Source organism: Brassica napus, chromosome A9 (genome assembly GCF_020379485.1).
Source record: "Brassica napus cultivar Da-Ae chromosome A9, Da-Ae, whole genome shotgun sequence".
Lineage (NCBI taxonomy): Eukaryota > Viridiplantae > Streptophyta > Magnoliopsida > Brassicales > Brassicaceae > Brassica > Brassica napus.
Genome location: NC_063442.1, coordinates 18,133,673 through 18,157,925, shown reverse-complemented (window position 1 = coordinate 18,157,925; position 24,253 = coordinate 18,133,673). Strand labels below are relative to the sequence as shown.

At 36.8% G+C, this 24,253-nt stretch overlaps 3 protein-coding genes across 4 annotated transcripts; all 3 read left to right on the top strand.

The window, feature by feature from the left end:
* The first annotated feature begins 333 nt into the window (after positions 1-333).
* On the top strand, positions 334-7,422 carry LOC125578341 (cystine lyase CORI3-like). Its single transcript, XM_048740832.1, has 9 exons — positions 334-552; positions 764-859; positions 952-1,280; positions 5,944-5,954; positions 6,046-6,264; positions 6,415-6,474; positions 6,587-6,742; positions 6,835-6,928; positions 7,040-7,422. Exons 1-9 carry the CDS (start codon positions 398-400, stop codon positions 7,189-7,191), a joined length of 1,272 nt encoding a protein of 423 aa, XP_048596789.1. The 5' UTR covers positions 334-397; the 3' UTR covers positions 7,192-7,422.
* A 4,207-nt stretch (positions 7,423-11,629) lies between these two features.
* LOC106422372 (5-amino-6-(5-phospho-D-ribitylamino)uracil phosphatase, chloroplastic-like) lies at positions 11,630-13,197 on the top strand. 2 transcript variants are annotated; one of them, XM_048740831.1, is made up of 2 exons: positions 11,630-11,789; positions 11,822-13,197. In XM_048740831.1, exon 2 carries the CDS (start codon positions 11,974-11,976, stop codon positions 13,051-13,053), a length of 1,080 nt encoding a protein of 359 aa, XP_048596788.1. In that variant the 5' UTR covers positions 11,630-11,789; positions 11,822-11,973; the 3' UTR covers positions 13,054-13,197. The 2 variants fall into 2 exon arrangements, with proteins under 2 accessions (XP_048596788.1, XP_013718617.2); XM_013863163.3 differs by having other exon boundaries at positions 11,663-11,794; positions 11,827-13,197.
* Positions 13,198-18,865: 5,668 nt separating this feature from the next.
* Positions 18,866-23,611, top strand: LOC106422362 (FT-interacting protein 7-like). Its single transcript, XM_048740830.1, has 5 exons — positions 18,866-19,792; positions 20,352-20,803; positions 20,993-21,382; positions 21,702-22,033; positions 22,124-23,611. Exons 1-5 carry the CDS (start codon positions 19,336-19,338, stop codon positions 23,523-23,525), a joined length of 3,033 nt encoding a protein of 1,010 aa, XP_048596787.1. The 5' UTR covers positions 18,866-19,335; the 3' UTR covers positions 23,526-23,611.
* The last annotated feature ends 642 nt before the right edge of the window (positions 23,612-24,253 follow it).

Below are 24,253 nucleotides of genomic sequence, written 5' to 3'. Positions count from 1 at the left end.
CGATGGTAAGAACTACGGATAGAAAGAAAACCGAAAATAAGTTTGGTACTATATTATATAATATCACCTTGTATAATTGAAAATCCAAATAGCACGTGATTTTTCTGTCTGATAAAATATTTTATATAAATTACCTATTTGATCCAAAAAAAAATTACCTATTTTCCATTGACAGTTAGTTTTACATTTTGTACTTACCGTGATTAGAGGAAACGTTCTAACATGTAGGGGACTGGAGATGCATTTAGTTCCTTTCTTTTCTTATTTAACCACGCGAAGTATAAACTTTGATAAGAAAAAGTGTAAAAACTTGTACTATATAATCTCACTAGTAGTAACGAGAGTAATCATCCAAAAACAGAAAAAACTACGTAAGGAAATAAAAGGAAAAAAAAAGATGGCGAACAACGAAAGCGTTGACTGGCAGTTCAGTGGCAGCGATGAGGGCAAGGCCGCCTCAGAAGCCTCACTAAGCACTTACACCTCTAAACTATTTGCTCTGTGCGATCCTCAAGGAAAGGCCATTTTGCCTCCACGAGGTGAAACTGCCGAGACTAGCCCAGGCCCGGCTCAAAAGGTGTTTGGGCCCTGTGCAATATATAAACATAAACAAAATGTGGTGTGTTAATTATGTTTGTAAAATTTTGGGCCCTATTTTACAAATTTTCAGAAAATTTGGGCCCTAAAATGCAAAGAAAAAAATAATTAATAGGACGGGACCCGGTGCAAATGCACTGTCCGCACACCCTTAAAGCCGGCACTGGACTAGCCACACCGCTGAAAGGGCTGTTGTTAAAGCCGTCCTATTCGGCACTGGAAACGCCTATGCTCCCAGTATTGGCCTTCCGGCGGCCAAAAGGTGATATATACATACATAGAATTATAGTAGCATAGTTTATTAATTTTAGACCTCTTTGACAAAAAGTGACCCATAGTTTTTGCTTTTCTCAGGGCAGTAGCAGATTACCTAAACAGAGATCTTCCGAAGCAACTGTCACCTGATGACGTGTTTATGACCGTTGGATGCAAACAAGCCATCGAGCTTGCCGTTGATACATTGGCTAAACCAAATGCCAACATCTTGCTTCCCAAGCCAGGCTACCCAAGTAACTTAATCCGTTCCATCTTCAAGCACCTTGAGGTCCGCAATTACGAATTTCTTCGCGAAAAGAACTATGAGATTGACCTTGACAGCGTCCGAGCGGCAGCGGATGAGAACACATTCGCAATATTTATAATAAACCCGCACAATCCCAACGGGAACACCTACTCTGAAGCTCATCTTGTAAGGAATGTATTGATCTTATTATTACAGTGACAATAGACGTCAGTTTATATACAGAGACAAGATTTGTAGACTAAGTCAAGTATAAACAGAATGTTCCTAAAACAGAGTATTCGATATCAATGAGATTATCTTCGTATATTCTCTTATATACCCCCTCAAGATGGAGTAGGAAGTTGTACTCCAATCTTGCTTCGAAGTTCCATGAATCGAGCTCGAGTTAGCGGCTTTGTTAGAGCGTCTGCTAGTTGATCGCGTGTATTGACATGAGAAACCCGGAGAGCTCCCTTCTGAACTTGATTTCGCACAAAATGATAGTCGATGGCGATATGCTTCATGCGGGAGTGAAAAAGTGGATTCGCACAGAGAAAGGTCGCGCCAACATTATCACAGTAGACAACCGGTGGTGATAGAAGAGTGATGCCAAGTTCAGACAAGAGGTTGCAGATCCAACTGAGTTCCGATGCAGCATTAGCTACTGCCCGATATTCTGCTTCAGTAGACGACCGGGCCACTCCGTTTTGCTTCTTGGATGTCCAAGAGATGGGATGACGACCGAGATAAACAATATAGGAGTTGGTGGAGACGTATTCATCTGAGTCTCCTGCCCAGTCCGCATCCGAGTAAGCATGGAGGACCAGTTTGTTTGACGCGGAGAAGAATATGCCATGTGTTGGTGTTCCAGCAAGGTACCGTAGGATTCTCTTCGCAGCTTGCCAGTGGTCTTCGGTGGGCATATGCATGAACTGAGATAACTTGTTGACCGCATATGCGATGTCTAGGCGAGTGAATTGGAGATATTGGAGACTCCCGATCAAGCGTCTGTATTTTGTCGGGTCAGTGAGGGCTGTACCAGAACGTAAGTGTAACTTTGGTGAGGACGCCATGGGAGTGGTTACTGGTTTTGCGTTGGACATATCGTACTTGTGGAGAAGATCAAGCACATATTTCCGTTGCGAGAGATGCAGACCCTGCGGTGTACGGTGAGCCTCAATACCGAGAAAATAATTCAAGTCTTCCGCGTCTTTGACTGAAAACCTTTCGGCAAGTAGAGCAAGAACGCGAGATATGCCAGCAGTAGTGTTACCAGTGATCAAGATGTCGTCGACGTAAATGAGAAGATAGATGATCTGCGAGCCGCGGCGAAGAATGAATAGAGATGTATCAGCCAGTGAGTTGATGAAGCCAAGACTGATGAGGAAGTTGCTAAGTTCATTATACCACGCTCGTGGAGCTTGCTTAAGGCCATAAACCGCTTTATTCAGTTTGCAAACGAAGTCTGGCCGGTCTGTGTCCACGAAGCCGGGTGGTTGATCCATGTAAACCTCCTCGGTGAGTGTTCCTTGCTAGAATGCGTTGTTGACGTCGAGTTGCTGTATGGGCCATGAGTAACTGACAGCAATGTCGAGCACAAGACGAAGTGTAGTGGCTTTGATGACGGGACTGAACGTTTCCGTGTAGTCGCGACCATACTCTTGATTGTATCCTTTTGCAACGAGACGAGATTTGCAGCAGCGAGGAGTACCATCGGAGTTGAACTTGTTCTTGTACAACCATCTGCATCCCACTACATTGTACTCTGGTTTCCGCGGGACTAAGTCATAGGTACCGTTGCGTACAAACGCGTCTATCTCAGTTGACATGGAGCCTCGCCAACGCTTGTCTTTAAGGGCTTGACTGAGCGTGTTTGGTTCAGCGGGGACACCAGATGATAGAGCAGCAGAGTAGTTGTACTTGGAGTTTGGCTTGGTGATTTGATTCTTCCTTCTTGTGACCATAGGATGTGTATTTGGGGGCTGAGCAGGCTCATGCGTAGGTGAGCTTGTAGCTGGTGGTGGTGTTGGTGATGCTTGGTGTTGCTCAGGCGTGGAAGAAGAATCTGAAGCTACATTTGGAGACGCCGGAACAGAGGATTGTGAGCCCGCGGACTGCTCTGCACTAGCACTGTTATCGTTAGTAAGACTATGCAAAGTCGAAGAAGAATTTACCTGTTCTGGCAGGGAAGGAGCTGAGTTCGAGATTCCCGTTTGCTGCACGAGTGGTGGTGTAGGGTTTGGAGGGTTGGTCGTTGGGATAGGTTTGGGTAATGGTATGGATGTGACAGGGGGTGATGTGTTTGTGGGTGGAGAGATATTTTCTTGAGGTTTTGGTTGAGGCGAAGTCATGGTTTTGAAAGGGAACATTCTTTCGTCGAAACGAACATGTCTCGATACGTAAATGCGACCAGTGTGTGGTTGTAGGCAGAGGTATGCACTCTGGGTTGGGGAGTAGCCGATGAAGACACACGGTGTGGATCTGTCTTCGAGCTTGTGAGCAGTGTAGGGTCTCAACCAGGGGAAACAAAGAGAGCCAAAGACTCTGAGCTTGCTGTAGTTAGGTTGAGTCCCAAAGAGCTTGTGAAAGGGTGAATCCATGTCGAGGACTGCAGTGGGTTGGCGATTGATCAGGTAGGTTGCGACAGCAAATGCGTAAGTCCAGTAAGACTTCGGCATTGAAGCATGAGTGAGTAGGGTGAGGCCTGTCTCAACCACATGTCGATGTTTTCTCTCAGATATGCCGTTATGCTCCGGTGTATGTGGTGGGGAGGTTAGGTGAGAGATACCAGCGTCTGCAAGTAGTTGACGAAGCGCCAGAAACTCGCCACCGTTATCAGAAAATAAGGTTCCAATCTTGAGAGAGAAGTGGTTTTCGACCAGAGCTTTGAAGATCTTGAATACTTCTTTGACTTGAGACTTGAGTTTCAGAGGATACATCCAAGTATAGCGGCTGTAGTGGTCTACAAGTACAAGATAATACTTGTAATTATCAATGGAGACAACAGGGGAGCTCCATAGATCAGTGAATATATATTGGAGTGGTCGGGAAGAAGAGATGGTTGTTTGGTGAAAAGGCAATTTGTGAGTTTTATTGATAGCACAATCTGAACATAAAGAGTTTTGGGTTACAGACTGCGAACAGGGTAAAGAAAATTTGGAAATAATAGACTTAAGTATAGATGCCGAGGGATGGCCAAGACGAAAGTGCCAATCCGAAGGCGTTATTTGTGGTTTGGAAGAGACGAAAAAGGAGTGAAGGGTAGAAGGTTTGGCTGGCCACTCGTACAGCTCATCCTTGGTCTTGCCTTGGATTAACGGGATTCCCGAGCTGAGATCCTTCACCTGAAAAGAAGCAGAGAAAAATTCAACCGAAACCTTGTTAGCATTACATAGACGATAAACAGATATGAGATTCTTTTTAATGTTTGGAACACAAAGAACATCATTTAAACGCAAGTTGCGTGTAGAAGAAGGCAGAGAAATGGAACCGGTATGAGTGATAGACAGACCGGACCCGTCGCCTATAAGAACTGAATCATCACCGAGATAGGGTTGGTGTAGAGCCAAGTTCTGGAGGTCGCTGGTGAGGTGGTGAGTGGCGCCTGAGTCCATGAGCCAGGCATTGGTAGGATGTTGAGCTGCAACCGCCATGTTAGCTCGTGGTTGCCAGGGGCGAAAAGGAGAGGTTCCAACGTTTGTATAGTGCTGAGACATCTGAGTGCAGCGTCTGGCGCTGTGACCAAACACTCCGCAGAGCTGACATTTGCCTTGATAGCCTTTGGTAGGGCGAGCGTCTTGTTTCTGCGAGGGGTAAGTGTTGGGCTTGGAGTTTACGTTCCAGTTGGGGTTGTTTCCTCTGTAGTTCTGCGACTGGTGTTGCTTGGGACGAGCAGAGGCAATATTCGCAGTCATCGGAATAGAGTTCGACGGTGGAGTAGCGACGGCAAGGAGTTTGGCTTCTTTGTTGATCAGCTTCTCATGTATCTCGACAATTGACGGAGTTGTGTCTCGTCCCTCGATTTGATCTGTAACCGACTTGTACTCCTCAGGAAGTCCATCGATTATGTACTCAATCTTGTCTTCGTGCTCCAGCGGCTTTCCTAGTAGTCCAAGCTGATCGAATCGAGTTGTGAGGCCTCTCATGTACTCGTCGATGCTTTTGTCTCCTTTTGTGAAGTGCTTCAATTGGAGACGGAGTTGTTGAATGTGACCACGGCTTGGGGTTGCGTAAGTGGCGCTGAGTGATTTCCAAACATCACGAGCGGATTTGGTGTTTGTGATCAACGCTTGGATGGGTGGAGAGAGAGTACCGACGAGACCGCTGTAGATTAGACGATCTTGGCGACGCCATTTGGTAAAGTCAGGGTTGACTGTCGTTTCTCCATGAGTGGTGATTGTTTCGTCTGGTGCGGGAGTCGTGTCGTCGATGTGTCCAGCGAGGTCGTAGCCTTCAAGCAGGGCATGGATTTGCATGCTCCACGTCATGTAGTTTGTGGAGGTTAGTTTTGTGATGTTGACCATGTTGAGGTTGAGCAGTGGTTGTGTCTCATCAATTATTTCTGCGTTGGTGGCCATGGTTGAGAGAGAAAGAACAGATCGAGAGAAAGGAAGAAGAAGAAGAGAATGAAGCCGTAGGCGGCTGGAGAACAGAAAAAAATAATTAGGGTTATCGGATGGCTCTTGATACCATGTAAGGAATGTATTGATCTTATTATTACAGTGACAATAGACGTCAGTTTATATACAGAGACAAGACTTGTAGACTAAGTCAAGTATAAACAGAATGTTCCTAAAACAGAGTATTCGATATCAATGAGATTATCTTCGTATATTCTCTTATACATCTCAAGCAGGTATTTTCACCTATACTCTAATTAGTTATCCAAGTATTCACATGGCCTTATGTTATAATCCTTTGACTGTTTGTATATTAATGAATCTTAGCTCGCTGTGTTGGCTCGAGAGCTTGGAATAACGGTTGTTTCTGACGAAGTTTTTCGTTGGTCGGTGTTTGGGAGTAATCCCTTCGTTCCCATGGGAAAATTCTCGTCCATTGTACCGGTGGTTACACTCGGGTCCATATCGAAGGGATGGTCTGTCCCTGGATGGCGAACTGGCTGGATCGCGCTTCACGACCTAGATGGTGTCTTTAAATCCAAAAATGTCCGGTCTATTTTTCTCCATCACTCTTTAAGCAAATATATGAATGAAATGTATCATTAATATTCAGTATGCACGTACTATGTTTGATATTAAGAGTTATCAACGTTCATTCTTATGAACTTTTTTCCTAATCTTGTTTTATATGGACAGGTTTTAGCTGCTATAAAACAGTTCCTTGATCTAAATTCTAAACCACCAACCGTTATCCAGGTACGAGACTTTCTGATTCGGACACTTTCTGTAACAATATAAAATAAAATGTTACGGACTATTCCAGTTATTATCAATTATATAGCTAATGTGTCAGGTTTTTATTATGTAGGCGGCCATTCCCACCATCTTGGAGAAAACTGGTAAAGATTTCTTCCAAAGGAGGCAGAGCTTTCTGAAAGTTGCAACCGAGTTTGCATATTATAAGCTCAAGAGCATACCTTCCCTCACCTGCTACATGAAACCTGAAGCGTGCACCTTCTTTTGGGTATTCTATCATTACTATGCATCTTTAGAACTTATTCTAACCTTCTCTGTATAATTGTGTTCTTTAAATTATGTTTTCTTTTCTACTCGCAGACCGAGCTGAACTTATCATCCTTTGTGGACATTGAAGATGATGAAGACTTCTGTGAAAAATTAGCTACTGAGGAAAACCTCGTCCTTTTACCAGGTATTCATTATCTATGTCCAACGTTTAGCGGTCTACCAAGGGAGACAATCATTTTTTCTGTTTGATAATTTTAACAAAACAACTTATATATTGTGTGCTGGTTTGGTTTAGGGATTGCTTTTACTTTGAAGAACTGGGTGAGGCATTCTATTGACATGGATACTCCAACTTTGGAGGATGCATTTGATAGATTGAAGAGCTTTTGTGATCGCCACTCCATTTCAGGTGAAACTCCACGCAAAGCTGTCAATGGTGTCAACTAAAGGGTGCTTATGTAAGCCTATGTCTTTTTATATGCTATAGTAATAAATAAATGGGGGTGTTTTGATTTTATGAATAAATTGAGAACACCTTTCGAGTTTGTGACAGAATAAATCAATGGTGTACAATAGTAAACCATTAACCATGTAATGTTTTCACATCGTGGGGTATGTCTTTCGATGTATGTATTTCTTTGTACTTTCTGTAAACGAATAAGTTTCAGTTTATTTTCATTTGAATATATTGGTACGAAATTACCGTAAAGTGTATGACATATTACAAGATGATTCATTATCTCTCTTACAAGTGTGGCGCGAATAAAGTTTCAAAATCTATATATTTCAAGTAGTTAGACTAATCAATAAACCTTAACCTAGTTAAAGCACAAGAAAAAAATAACAAAATAAATCGAGAGAGAACGAAAAAGGTCATCATCTCTACACCTTCTCCGGTCGACGGTGCTCTGTGTTGGGCTAAACCTCTATAACCTCTCTTGTTCGGGTTCCAGGTTTGTAATGTTTTTTTTTTGGTAATGTGATTATAATAAATTGCCGATGAAAAAAAAATTTAGTAATCACTAACATAGAAAATCCAAACCGAACCGGTGAATTTGGAATTACTAGAGAAGGTTAGGTGTATGTATATGTATATTCAAACATATATTATATTGCACTAGGGCTGTTGAGAAAAATGTACACTTTTTTTTAATTATGCATGGGTATTCGGGCTCCCACAGAAGTGGGTCCAGACTAGCCACGTGTTAGAAGTCTATGTTTTCAGAAAACTGTACATTTATGTCTCTAGGAGATTTGAGTGTCGTAGTTTTTTTCTTGAGAGAATTGATTATATATACAAGAGAGAAGGTATAATTAGGTTGATATCCTCGTTCGGTTAGTGATAAACGAAATGTGAAAAAAAAAATTGTGATTGAAACATTGTTTGATTCATAATTTTTTAGCTGTGTTGTTTGATAAATTATTTATTAGCTGATACGTTATTTGTTAGTTGATAAATTGTTTGATACATAATTTGTTAAGCGATACATAATTATAATTTGGTAGCTGATATGTTATTTGCTACATGATACATTGTTTAATACCAAAAAATAAATATTCACGATTATCTATGGTACTGATTTAACTTTCATAATTAGATTTTGATCCGCGCTTAAAAAGCGCTAACTTAAATTTGAAATTAAATTATTATTATTTTAAATGAATTTTTATAAGATAATGTGGATTCACATAAACATTGAAATAGAACTGCGATTCGGACCAGACGTTTTCAAAACGCAGTTTATTGTTTGATTCAACAGACATAAAATTATTATATATATATATATATTATATATTTGGTTTAAATAAACACTATTGATTTATATGGATTCGAAGAATGTGTTCAAATTTTAAAATTAAATTTGTATATTTAGTAGTATAAAAATTATAAAGTGGGGTAAATATATATATAAAAAATTCTGGTCACATTTATTTATATGTATATTAACTATCAAAATACACAAAAATAAAACAAAGTATATAAAATATTGTTACATGTTTAAATTCTGTAATAAGTTGATAACAATGAATTTATTAAATTACAAAAGTTGTGACATACATCACAAGTTATATCTTTCTATACTATTAAAAGGAAATCATCTCAAAAATCTACTTGCAAAATTTGTTGCACCGCGTTTTTGTGCCATCATATTTTCAGAAATATATTATGTTAATCAAAAAAAATTTAATGACATATTATTTTTGTGCCATCATATTTTCAGAAATTTTTTTACCTTTAACAATTTTTAATACTTCAGCCTTATACAGTAGAACCTCGATAAATTAATAATCCCTATAAATTAATAAATTTCGTCGGTTCCAACTTGGACTGATTCAAAATTTGACACAAATCAATAAAATAATAAGATGATAATTTTTTTTAGAAAATTATATGTAAATATATGGTCACATGAAAATTATAAATTAATAATTTATATGTATACATATTTTATATAATTAATAACCTATTATTATATTATTTGTTTTATATTCACAATGTAAGTATCTTTATATTCTCTTAACACTTCATATATTTTTGATAAAATTTAGTAATATTATATCTAAAACCACATTTAAGCTCTATGCAATATATAATATATACACCAAATAATATAATAAAATTAATATAACTTTCAAATTTCAAAAATAATAATTAATATCTATACATTAAAATCATATATATTTCTTATCTTAAAATAAGAAATGTAAATAAGAAAATTTTTGTAATTACTATCTCTATAAATTAATAAAATTTCAAAATTCTAACATTATTATAGAGGTTCTACTCTAGTTAACACACACCCACCTATATATTAACAACTCGACTACCACCTAAGCATACTAATATTTAACGACTCATTTTATTAAATTAATACATCTACCTATTAATATATCTAACACACACGACCTACTTACATTTTGTCGAGCTTACTTCTTAGTCATAAACTTGATGTTTCCTATTCTAATCATCCTCACTCAATACATGATTCAATTAGTATTATTAGAATCTCATCAAAAATATATCGTTCAGTGATATCAATATATTGATTGAATAAAAATCAACCCCAGAGAAAATATATATTTGGGTTGAAAAAGATATATATTTTCCAAATATATAGGTGGATATAAAATTAACCCCATAACTGATGCTAACATTTCCAAATATATAGGTAACAATAAATGTCTACGATATCAATACATAAATTATGATTAGAGAAATATTTGGTTATGCACTGTTATTAGTTAAATATTATGGTAAGACCAAAAATATTGTTAGCTAATGAAATTGTCCAAACAACTTTTATAGGTAGACTTTTTAGGACTCCTTCCCTTTTAATAGTATTGATATTATCAGTAGCTCTGGACATTCGGGTATTCGGTTCGGATTCGGGCAAGATCCATTCGCTTTTGGATTTATCGGATAAATGATTCTTGTACCCAATAGATACTTATGAGATTTCAGTTTGGTTTCGATTCAGATATTGTTGGTTCTGTGTCGGTTCTAAATACCCGTTTAATATGTGAATCAAATAAATATATCTATATATATATAAAATGTCTAACATAAATTGTTAATCGAAGTGGTCTAGTAGTTACACTTGTCCATTCGTCAATCTTACCAGGGTTCGAGTCAATTTATAAGTATTTTAATATAGAAATACTATATATATTTATGATGTAAGAGAATACGCTAAAGTTAAAGTTGCCTGATGGTAACATTTTCTCACTCTTTCTATTCAGTATGGGTTCGAGTGGGGTTAATGTTATTTTACCTTATATGCTAGATTTTAAGGTTGGTATTTCGGTTTAATCGGGTAATCTGATCGTTTCCAAGTAGGAACTAGAACCGTAACCGAAACGATATCCATGGGTAAAGACTGTAAAATCATGTGGGTATATATGGCACAACCGAACCGGTTCATTTCAGGTCGGTTCCAGTTTTTATGTATGGGGCTAGTTCTCAGGTGCGATCTATATTATTATTTGCAAAGTGATTTTTTTTGCATTCAAGCATTCACATTTAAAGTTAGACTGGTTAATGTCATTGTTGCCCTTGATGATTTTTTTATTATATAACTAAAAACGAATTTATATTAATAATATCATTTTTTAAAAAAGAAGATAATTCACATGTTGTGTTGTTATCTTAATGAATATATATATATATATAATTAAAAATGAATTGTGTTGTTATCTCAAAATTTTATATTAATAATATCATAATTTTTTTTAAAATAAGACAATTCATATAAATTGTGTTGTTATCTTAACATAATAATTTTCTATTATAAAATATTTAAATTAAGATATACAAAAATTTATAATCAAATATTAATCAGGTAAAAGATGCATAAAGATATTTTCTTAAATATTTTTAATATTTGAATGTTTTAATAAAAATCTTTATCAAATATAAATAATTTGATGTTTGATTTAATTTGTTTGAAAAGATAAATAATAATTTATCACACTGGTTTGATTTAAACTAATAATTATTCGTTAGAAGATTATGTACGCATGTACGGGCATAACACCTAATTTTCCTAATATTTATACGGTAGGAAATAAAATTTAGACTAGGGAGCTTTATTTTTATGAATCAAAAAGAGACTAGTTAGCTTATTATCTGGGCTAACAACAAAAATGGGCCTGGGGCGATAATCTGAACTCTAGTACTGGATACGAGTTTTGTAAAAGACAGGTGACTAGAGATAGAGAGACGTGGCAAAGGAGGAATCTCCTCTCTTGCAGCGGTAGCGGTATTTCGTCGTCGAATAATCTTTTCCGTAGACACCTCCAGCATCTGACACGTGGGTGTTTATCCACCGTGAGATAAACGAAACCAGAAATATCTGGATCAATGGCTTCTCTTCGAATTATTACAATCACACACATAATAAAATAAAATAATCAAGAAAACATAAAGAGAATCACAAATTAACCTTCTTCGCGTTTGAAGTTTCCATTCTCAGGTTTCAATCCAAAATTCCCTCTTTCTTTCTCGTGTACATTGATCGATCTTCAAGTTTCGTCATCTGGGTCTTGTAAGCTTCTCCGCTGGAGTGTCTCTATACTCGTAAGTTTCGATCTTTCTAATGGATTCTGAGGGTAGGTGATCGATTAGGCTTTTGGAATTGTACCGGTGTGAAAGCTGTTTGGTTCTTGATTCTGGGTTTGATAATCGGTAGAGAGATTTGAATTTAGGGGTTTCTTCTTGATTCTGTAACGATGGCGGATGCTGTGTCTTTGGTGGGTCATCGGCCTTCGATCGCGAGGATCTCTGTCTTTGATAAGATGCAGAGATCCCAGAACACGGTTCGATTCAGGGTTGTCTTTGATAAGATGCAGAGCGTGGTAAAGAAGCCAATCAGGGCTCTCGCTATGGAGCTGACGAAGGAGATGCCTGCCTTTAAGAAGAAAGACGGGAGGAAGCTACCGAGGACTTGGAACTATCTCGACTCCGGCTCGGTTGATAAACCCGGTTTGTGGCCTCCTGAGAACAAAGCCGACAAGCCTTCCTTGCATAACCCTCTGCTACGGCAGGAGCGTATGGGCTGCGGTTGGTTGGGTGCCATCTTTGAGTGGGAAGGGGTTTTGATTGAAGACAGTCCTGACCTTGAGACCCAGTCTTGGCTTACGTTAGCTCAGGAGGAAGGTAAGTCTCCTCCTCCGGCTTTTATCCTCAGACGCATCGAAGGGATGAAGAACGAGCAAGCTATCTCCGAGGTTCTGTGTTGGTCGAGGGACCCTGCGCAAGTTAGGAGGATGGCTTCGCGGAAAGAAGAGATCTTCAAGGCTTTGCATGGAGGAGTGTATAGACTCAGAGACGGGTCACAGGAGTTTGTCAATGTCTTGATGAATAACAAGATCCCCATGGCTTTGGTCTCCACCCGTCCTCGCGAGACGCTGGAGAATGCCGTTGGTTCCATAGGGATCAAGAAGTTCTTCAGTGTCATAGTTGCGTCTGAAGATGTTCACAGAGGTAAACCGGATCCTGAGATGTTTGTCTACGCAGCGCAGCTTCTTGATTTCATACCCGAACGGTGCATCGTGTTTGGAAACTCGAACCAGACGATAGAGGCGGCTCATGACGGGAAGATGAAGTGTGTGGCTGTGGCTAGTAAGCATCCGATGTATGAGCTTGGAGCGGCTGATCTGGTGGTGAGGAGGTTGGATGAGCTATCTGTTATTGATTTGAAGAAGCTTGCGGCTGTTGAACTGACGGAGTTCGAACCAGAGTTGGAGATGGAGAAGGAAGATGAGCGTGAGCTGCCTTCATCTAATGTAGCGGTTGATGATTTCTTCTGATGGGAGTGGTCTTCTGTAATGTTGTACAGTTTTATGGATTTGGATTCTTCCTCGTGTAATTCGTATTCACAAAATGTTATAGTTTCTGTGTATAATTGGAACAGGTTAAATGGAAAAAATATATAAATGCAACTCATACGTATATTTCACGGTTTAAATCTGGGTCACATTCTTTGGAGGGACATATGGGCAACTCCTATCAGGGACATCTTCTTCAGATACATACCAAGAAGTTACAAAGAGACAAACAAAAGTTGAAAACTCGAAAGAAGACAGCACTAAGTGAGTGAATTGCATGAACATAGGATAACAATTATTCCATATACGGGAGCAGCAGGTTCATAACATGGATCATTAGGGGACGGATTATTGATAAAAGTTATGTCAAATCTTAATATACTTAAACTGAAATGGTTATATATAAGCTCTCAGAGCCTTCTGCATTGATACACTCAAAAGTAATGTTTTATTTTCTTAAACCAAATAAAAGTAATATTTTTTTATCATCTTAATGTGCAATTTTTAGGATGCTCGAAACCCATGAACATTTTGATAATAAGATGGATAATATATGAGGTTATATGAAATCACATTTATTAAATGACAGATACTCGCTATGCAAGTATGACGCATCTAACATAATCCGATTCTAAAAAATATTCTTAAAAACCTAATGTATAAATTAGGATCTAAGACTATAAATTTTAGTTACTTATAATTTAGTGCTTGTAATTTTCTTTTTAAAAAAGGTTACACGTATAGTATACTATTAAAAGAGAAGTATAAAAATAAAATATTCCTTAATTTTTCAACTTATTTACAATAGCATGCAACTGAAATTATTAATTAACTTACCTTTTATGATTCTTTGTCTTTTCTTATTTAATTAATGTATTTCCAAAATCAAATTCTAACTAAACATTTATGACAACAATAATTAATAAACCTAGGTTTTTGTATTCTTTGTCTTTTCCTATTTATTTTATATATGTGTATTTGGAAATAATTAATTTCATATATAAATTTCATAATTAAATACATACATTATATGGTAACTATTTTACTAATTTCACATAATATATAGTATAAACAACAATTTTACTATTCATTATCATAAAATTTTAATCCATAAATAGTACATACAAAAAAATTATTATATAATATCATAAAATTTTGATCCATAAGAAAAATAAAAATACATTTGTTCTGGTATACATGTCATATTCTAAAAACGTTGATCATACAATTGATGGTTTACAGGATAAAATAAAATTACTCAATATAAACAAGAAAATAATTGTGTTTAGAAATTTCATATTAAATATTTATTTGAACAGGAAAATTTTAAAATATATATTATAACTAATACAAATAAAACTTTATTTATAAAAACTTAAAATAAACATCCGCGCGGACGCGCGGGTCAAGCTCTAGTTTAACTTTAAAACTATATCACTGATCTTTCAATATCTCATTAATATTTTGAACTTGGTACAATTTGAGATGGCACTGAAACTATGTATTATCATTATTTTATATGTATACTAATAAGATATATTAGCGTTCCAAAAAAAAGTAATAAGGTATACTAAGAGATGTTAATGCAAAGATTTAGAATAAAAAGACAAACATAAAATGAAACATAACCATCTTGTAATATGAGATATATATGTAAGCTTTGTTGATAGAAGGAAAACATCAACAAAGCTTTTCAGAATTCAAGTTCATCAATCTCATCATCTCGCCAATGCTTAGACCAGGGCAATCCCCGTTGCTCTTTGCAGAAGCTGCAACCTTGAGTACATGTGATAAATTTATCAAGTTTCTGAGACGCTACTTGTACATAATTGTCAATAGGCAACGGGTCACCATACCGAGCCAAGTCTTTGCAATGTGACAGATTAAGGGTCGCGAGGTTTTGGAGGCCTGTGATTAGCAATAGTACTCCTGCAGTTTTGACGAAAGAGCATCGCTAACTCAACCTCTTCAGATTCTTGAACTCACGATTAATTCCACTCACATACTCTATCCAACCCTAAAAGTATCTAAGTTTATATTAGTAAAGTTAGAAATTTTGGGCTAAATCCTTATGGGAATAAAGTTTGTTTGGGACTCGTTGGATCAGGTTAGGGCTAACCTAAAAACTAAAATAAACATTTTATCTAAATAGAGTTTTGTTTAAAGTTTTAAAATTTTAAATATTATTTATTCATTCTTTATTTATCAGATTTTAATAATATTGTATTTGTATTTTTGTTTGTAACAAATATTTTGACGATAAATATTCAAGTGCTAAATGAACATTAAATTTTGTCGAAAAGGTAATCATGCATTTTAAAAGCATAGATGGTTTTTAAGCAAAAAAAATTGAATCTGCGTTGATTATTGCACTATGCTTATAGGTTTAGGGTACATATAATATTATATTAGAGGAAAAAAATTTAGAAAAGAAGGTGTGAAATGAGATTCATGTTTTTTTTTAATATCAGGAGGTTTGGGGCCGAAGTCCATAATCCTCTCTAACCCTTAAATCACAGCATGTTATGGATGTTATATTAATTTTGGAACTGGAAAGTTGAGCTAATGACCTCTGGTAATGAAATTCATGTTATCAAAAGAACTACTTCAAAGCCTGTTCACATTGGAACGGGAAAGTCTTATACACAGTCTAACGGATAAAAATCAGAGACTCGTCCTTTTGTATCTTGTGCAATATGTTTTTCCAGATCACACCGTACAACATATAGAGAAGAAAAGAAAATATTACATTCTAAGTCAGTTTTACACTTTCTTATAACACTCTAGGACAGTTTCCGCTCCTTACACACTCTTCCCTCTTTCCAACACACTTTTCACTTTTTCCAACCTGTACAAACCCAACGTTACCCTTATCACCTAACCTACTAATTCAAAACTAATTAATATTTAACTAAAATAACACAAACTTTTTTTCCTTGTTTCTTTTCTTTTCTTTCTCTTTACTTGGCCATTGTTGTAGAAGCTATTGTGAAGATGTGGATGAAGCGATATAGAAGATGCAGAAAAGAAGCAGCTGAGAGGCGGCATCTTCACCACTATTCTATGCCGTCTCCGCCATTGTTCTCCGGTTCCAGCGTCTCCGCCACCGATTCTCCGCATCTCTGTCACCATTCTCCGGCGTTTCCGCCACCAGGCATCTCCGACACTGCCTAAATTTCCTGATTTTTTACAAATTCACTAAAGATTATTTTGCAAATCTTACTTTTTTATTCTGATAAAAATTATTTGATGTTTGTAATTATTTCTTAAGTTCTCTATTTAAGTTTCATATATTAGACGTTGGTTTAGTTTTTGTAGCCACATTGAAGTCGCCAAAGAGGCCATGAACATCTTCTTCAAGGAAGATAATGAGGTTGTGAGCATTGAGGCTTAGTCTAATTCAGTCACCAAAAGAAGTCAGAGTAACTTAAAAGACTCATTCTCTTTTTGTTGGAGAAGCAATAAGTTTAGTCTTGAAAACAGATGTAAACATCTAGTTGAATGTCTATTAGAGGTAAAATATGATTTGTTATAAACAAATTCATGTTTTGTATTTGCGTATTATAAGTTTTGTCCATAGACAAGTAGTGTTTTGTTTGATGTTAATTTTGGTGATGGGTGATGAAATTGTGTTTAAGCCTAGATTGTAAACATTAGTTCAAATATTGTACTTACTGTACATGTGGATTAATATTCTGGTGTACACATATAATTGTCCACACGTACGCTTGTCCATTATCCACGTGTACGCTTGTCAACATTTACAAGTATACCCAATATCAAAATGTACAATTGCAACCCATACACATATGTACAAAACTTAATACATCAACATAGATTAGGAATACACAATACCGCTAAGCCTAATAGTGACAAAACAAGAAGTTTCTAGTTCCAAATTTAAATACTTGATCGTTTTCTTCCCCACACTGTCTTGAAAACTTGTGCTCTGATTTAGATTATGATCATGTTTTTCTTTCACGTTTCTTTTGCTTGTACATTATATTTGAGTTGTTAATTTCATTTGTATTCAAGTATTGGTTTTAAAGACACTTGATATACAATGTTTACATCCATGCTACCATATGAAATCTGTAAAAATAGATATGGATATATGTACAAAGATTAGAGAGATTTTTTATGTACATGTGTACTCCTTTTATATTATATGATATCCACGTGTACGCATCAACAAAGTGTACACAGTTTATATGAAATCTACATGTGCTCATATGACTAATATTGCACTTAAGATTACAAACAGCAACCACATCACTGCAACCAAGAGCACATAATGCTTATTTAAATTGAAATTTTGCTATGCATTATTAGTAAAAGAAAATCTAAATTCTATATACCCAACATATTCAGGTGGCGTTAACAAGACGGACGCTTTGACTGGCGGTGCCGTATAGTTCAAAGCGGTAATCAGACTTGATGGAGAGTAGAATCAAGTGAGGCAGAGGCGACGACAAGTGAGCCGAAGATGATTATGTATCTAAGTTCTCCGGCCACAGAATAAAAAGAGTAGTAGACAAAGAAGTTTAATACACTTTGAGCTGGTAATTAAACTCAGATTGTCGGAGAGCAGCAATAAGTGAGGCGGAGATGATGGCGGAGACAAAAATAAATGAGGAGTTGATTCATTCGAGAAGAAAGATAAATTTGTGACTTTGACCATGGATGAATAACTATCCAATTGATATTTTGAGCATCGGGTTGTGGCTAGTTGATTGAGATCTGAGACTACGCATCTAGCTCCACCGTCTCCGTCGTCAAACCGATTAAGTCTCTCGGCTTGATTTTTTCAACTTTTCTCAGCAAAATTTTTACCTAGGTAAACGTGTAAGAGATTAGAAAAAAAAAAGAAGATGTGGCTCTGAACGTCGTTTACTGCTTTTTTTCTTCCAGTTTTATTTAAAACATTAAACTAAAGAAAAAGAAACTATAAAATCCACTACACGAGCTTAGTTAGGGACAGCAAAGTAAACAACCATAATAAAACTACCCTAGTAGTTGTAACTGCTTTATTGTGTAATAAAATCTCAAAAAGTGACTTTCACTGTAAATCACTCGAAAAGAAAACGGAATGTTCATCGTCACATTAAGGAACGCAACCACTTTTGGTAGACTCGTCCAAAGTATAGACAAAAAAGGGGCAAAACCAAAAATGAGGAAGACATTCTGATACGTCATCTATTCTTCAAGTACTCCATTTCAATCACGGCTAACTTTGGATTCTTTCCAAATGTGTGATTGAAAAGTAAGTATACTTTGATGACATATGTAATCAAATCAATTTTTGTAAACCTTCCAACATATATGAAAATCACGATGCCACCGTTTCTTGCAAGAAAGTGAATCCCTTTGTTTAGATTTTACGGACAATTCTCATCGAAATCAAAGGAGCAGTGAAAAAAGCGCAGTAACCACTATGTGTATGTAATCATCATATTATGCACTCGCATAAACAAACCTACATAGTACTATTGGTGGAAGTTTAGATCTTAAGAGCAGCTCAATTCTTATAAGTCAAGCAAACTCATGTGAGACGACCGTTCTTTTAGGATCTTTACCTTAAAGCATGGATCAAATCGACTCTTTAGTATAAGTACATGAATGCATTCACTCGCTCTTGTATACGCGTCTGCATTTATGTGGAGATATAATATATGGGTTTTTTTCCATCTTGAACTTTCCTCCCTCGATTCATTTAACCCAATCAAGAAAAGAGTGCACAGAGTTGACCTTTCTTTAGTATATATTCCAATCTATGACTCTGTACGAAGAGTGTTTCTTTTATAAACTTAAATTTGTTATCTCTTTTTTATCTTTTAGTTATTCATACGTTGAGGTACACCATATCCTATTTATACATATGGTCAATATGTTAAGGCAGACCATACCCTATCAACTTGTAAGACAAATTTGCATTATTATATATTATATACAGTAAAGTCGGTTCTGATTTTGTTCTAGGTGAGAAACATTTAAGAAATTTCCAAGAAACACTGTCCACCCTTACATGAAATCTAAGTTGGTCTTTCCATAATAACTTTAACTTCTCGACAACCTATACATGCATATACTGAATGCATGTGCGTATAATATTATAATGTTATATATAGTTTCCAGACCCTTTATCGAAACTGAAGTTATAAATGGTTGATTCTTTTTTAAGTCTTGTTCATTTGATTTTTAAGCAGAATAACAATCGTTTTCATAAGTTTTCATCAAATCCAACAAAATAAGATCGGAGATCTCATGATGATGAGCAATCTAAAACTCGGGGTAGACGTGATCGGAGCACACAATCTCTTCCCAAAAGACGGTCAAGGAACCGCAAACGCTTTCGTTGAACTATACTTCGACGGTCAGAAGCACCGAACAACCATCAAAGATCGAGACTTAAACCCCGTTTGGAACGAGAGTTTTTTCTTCAACATCTCAGATCCTTCTCGACTACACTATCTCACTCTTGAAGCTCAAGCTTATAGCCACAACAGACCTACTAATGGACGCTCCTTCCTTGGCAAGGTATCTCTCCCAGGGACCTCTTTTGTCCCTCATTCTGATGCTGTTGTTCTTCACTTCCCCATGGAGAAACGTGGGATTTTCTCTCGTGTGAGAGGTGAGCTCGGTTTGAAAGTTTACATAACTGACGAAGCATCTTTGAAATCCTCTGCAGCCACTGATAACCTAGATCCGGCACACCCAACAAGTACGTATTAACCTCTTTTTTCTTTTCTTTTTAAACATAGCTCTAATGATTTTTTTTTTACTTTGAATATGTTTAGCTTATTTGGGATTCTACACCGAGTTAAAACCTAACAAAATTGATATAAAACTTGGTTCGTTTTTGTTTGTTCTTTGATTACAAAAAAAATGAAACTTCAAATAATAATTAAACTTATAGTATTAGCTAACAAAATCTGATCTATTTATAATTTACATATTTATTAGGTTTATTTAGTTCAGGCCAGTTATATACTAAAGAACAATTTGTTTATTTAGATCCAGTTAAGTATATATAATAAATTTTGGTTTTTGTTTGATTTTGATCCGGGAATTCGATCATACAGATACTTAAAACAGTGATTGTTCGAGGAGTCCAACGGAATAGTCTATTTTACTCATTTTTTTCTCAAATGTGTCAAGCATTTGCACCCTTAAGGATCTGTCCTGTTTGAGTTATATATACTGACTTCTACGTATTATGATACTATTATCAATGCTTAGAACAACGGCTTTATTTACTTGGAAATTTTCCTTTATGACAGTTTCAGCAATGAAGGTAGAACATAGATCTGATAGACGTCATGTCTTTTACAACCTCCCAAACAACGCTCAGGAACATCAACAGCAACAACATTCACAAGGACCTAATGAACCTTCTTCTTCATCCGCTGAACCGGATAATCACAATGAGCATCATCAGCATTACGTTCCAAAGCATCAAGCAGACGAGATGAGACCCGAACCAGCACCACCTTCAAAGCTAATCCATGCGCATTCAATTGCTTCGGCTCAGCCTGCGGATTTTGCTCTTAAGGAAACAAGCCCGAATCTTGGTGGTGGACGAGTCGTTGGTGGACGTGTTATTCACAAAGATAAAACCGCTAGGAGTACTTATGATCTTGTCGAGAGAATGTATTTCCTCTATGTCCGCGTCGTCAAAGCTCGTGAGCTTCCTATAATGGATATAACAGGGAGTGTTGATCCTTTCGTCGAGGTAATTAATTTTGATACAAAAGTGTTTCCTATTAAAGTGTCAAAAAATACATTTGATACAAAAGTGTTTCCTGTTAAGTTTGAATTAAAACCATCTGATTATAAGTAGATTGATCCCAAGTCTCTTATATATAAACTCCCATGTGGGAGAGTACATTCTCATATTTTCTTAAAATATTTTGTTTTCTAGGTGAAAGTAGGGAACTACAAAGGAATCACACGACATTTTGAGAAGAGACAGCATCCAGAATGGAACCAAGTATTTGCATTCGCGAAAGAGCGAATGCAAGCCTCGGTGTTGGAAGTGGTAGTTAAGGACAAAGATCTTTTGAAAGATGATTATGTCGGCTTTGTTCGGTTTGACATTAACGATATTCCTCTACGGGTGCCTCCGGACAGCCCTCTTGCTCCACAATGGTATAGGTTAGAGGACAAGAAAGGAGAAAAAATCAAAGGTGAGCTAATGCTCGCTGTTTGGATCGGTACACAAGCGGATGAAGCTTTCTCTGATGCTTGGCATTCAGATGCTGCAATGCCTGTTGATTGTTCTCCAGCTATCTCAGCAGTTCTACGTTCAAAGGTAACCTCAAAATTTTACTTTTGTTATGTTATAGTGTTTGTTTTTCTTACGTTGATATGTTTTAGCATGCAAAGGCAAATAAAATTTTTAGAAGTCTGTGGCTAAATATTAACTGAAGGCAATGTCAATGTACGCTCTGTTTTCTCTGTTTTTACCAGTTTCTCCTAGTCAAGTCATAGACTTCAGGGTTAGTCTTATTTTTTATTCTTTTTGCATGCAATAAATTTGAAATTTTAACAAAATATATAATTTTACACTATTTTATGAATTTTGAAGAAATGTTTTTGATTATTTTTGCTATCGTTTTGATTACGTATAGGTCTATCACGCACCTCGTCTATGGTACGTGCGTGTGAATGTGGTCGAAGCACAAGACTTGGTTCCGACAGAGAAACATAGGTTCCCGGATGTTTATGTCAAAGCGCAGCTAGGAAACCAAGTCATGAAGACAAGACCATGCCAAGCTCGAACCCTTGGTGCGGTATGGAATGAAGACTTTTTATTTGTTGCAGCAGAGCCCTTCGAAGACCATTTGGTTCTCACCGTGGAGGACCGGGTGGCTCCAGGAAAGGACGAGATACTAGGACGTACTTACATTCCTTTGAACACGGTAGAGAAGCGAGCTGATGACCATATGATACATTCGCGCTGGTAATTTTTCTAATGATTGATTACTCTCAAAATGAATATAATTAAGAAGGCATGGTTTTATATGATTTTATTGAAATGTGTGTTTCGTAGGTATAATCTGGAGAGACCGGTTATTGTAGATGTGGATCAGCTCAAGAGAGAAAAATTCTCTATGAGGATTCATCTCCGAGTTTGTCTTGAAGGAGGATACCATGTTTTGGACGAGTCTACACATTACAGCAGCGATCTACGCCCATCCGCAAGACCACTTTGGAGACAACCCATTGGAGTTCTCGAGCTCGGGATCTTAAACGCTGTTGGACTCCACCCAATGAAAACCAGAGAAGGCAGAGGAACTTCTGACACTTTCTGCGTTGCAAAATACGGACAAAAGTGGGTTAGAACAAGGACAATGGTGGATAACTTGTGTCCCAAGTATAATGAACAGTACACATGGGAGGTATTTGATCCAGCCACGGTTCTGACGGTTGGTGTATTCGATAACGGACAGCTCAGTGAAAAGGGAAACAGGGATGTGAAGATTGGGAAGATCCGTATTAGGTTGTCTACATTAGAGACTGGTCGGATCTACACACATTCTTATCCTCTGCTCGTTCTTCACCCCACTGGGGTTAAGAAGATGGGCGAGCTGCATATGGCAGTGAGGTTCACATGCGTCTCGTTCGCAAACATGCTTTATCAATACTCTAAACCGCTTCTGCCCAAAATGCATTACGTTAGGCCGTTCTCGGTTATGCAACAAGACATGCTCAGGCACCAAGCGGTCAATATAGTGGCGGCCCGGCTAGGCAGAGCAGAGCCGCCACTACGAAAAGAGATCATTGAGTTTATGTCCGACACGGATTCTCATTTGTGGAGTATGCGTAAGAGCAAAGCTAACTTCTTCCGGATGATGACCGTTTTCTCCGGCGTTATAGCTGTCGGGAAATGGTTCTCCGATATTTGCTCGTGGCGAAACCCTATCACGACCGTTCTCGTCCATGTTCTGTTTCTGATGCTTGTGTGTCTCCCGGAACTGATCCTCCCGACGATGTTTCTCTACATGTTTCTGATAGGACTCTGGAACTACCGGTTCAGACCGCGTTATCCACCGCACATGAACACGAAAATCTCTCAGGCCGAAGCGGTTCATGCAGACGAGCTCGATGAAGAGTTTGATACGTTCCCAACCACCAGAAACCCTGACTTGGTGCGGTTAAGGTACGACCGTCTTAGAAGTGTTGCGGGGAGGATTCAGACCGTGATCGGAGATCTTGCAACGCAAGGAGAGCGTTTTCAAGCTCTTTTAAGCTGGAGAGATCCACGTGCGACCGCGATATATGTTATATTCTGCTTTCTTGCGGCCATGGTTTTCTTCATAACACCGATTCAGATTGTTGTTGCGTTGGCTGGTTTCTACATGATGAGGCATCCAAGGTTCCGGCACCGTCTTCCTTCTGTTCCGGTTAACTTCTTCCGTCGTTTGCCTGCTCGAACGGACAGTATGCTTTAAGCCTTTTAATTTCGTTTCATGTAATTTATGTTACTGTTGGACGATAATTTTATAAGTTTCTTATTGAAATACAATGTTTTTGTTCATTTGAGAAGTTTATAAACATTTGGATTTCAACTTATGGTTACGAGGGACTGACATAAAAGTAATAGAAACGTCTAAAACTACAATTTTTCATTATTTTATTATTTATATAAAACATATTATCAAAACTTTTTTTATTGGGCAATTCTCCTAAATACACTATTTTCAAGGTCTGATCACAAAAATAGATCACAAGGAGAAAAATGATCAAAATGTTTCATTTAATAGGTAAAATGATGTTAATACTCTATATATAAAAAATAAAAAAATTAAAATTAAAAAAATAATTCTTTTTTCTTCAATTTTCTTTTAATTCGAAAATACTTTTTGAAACTATTTTTAAAATTTTTATTTTCAAATTTTAAATATTTAGTTTTTATTTTATAAAATTTTAAATTTCATATCTCCATCCATTAACTCTAAATAATCTCCATCCATTAACTCTAAAGTCTAAATCCAAATGAAATATATTTATCTTATTGTTAAAGAGGTTGCGATTAGTTATCCCCATCCATTTAGATTAGTTAACTCTAGGAATATAAATGTATATTTACTTTTTAATAAAATATTTTGGTCATTTTGATTTTTAAAATCTATATTTGTGACATAAACTTTGTTAGAATTATCCTAGGGTATTTTTTTTG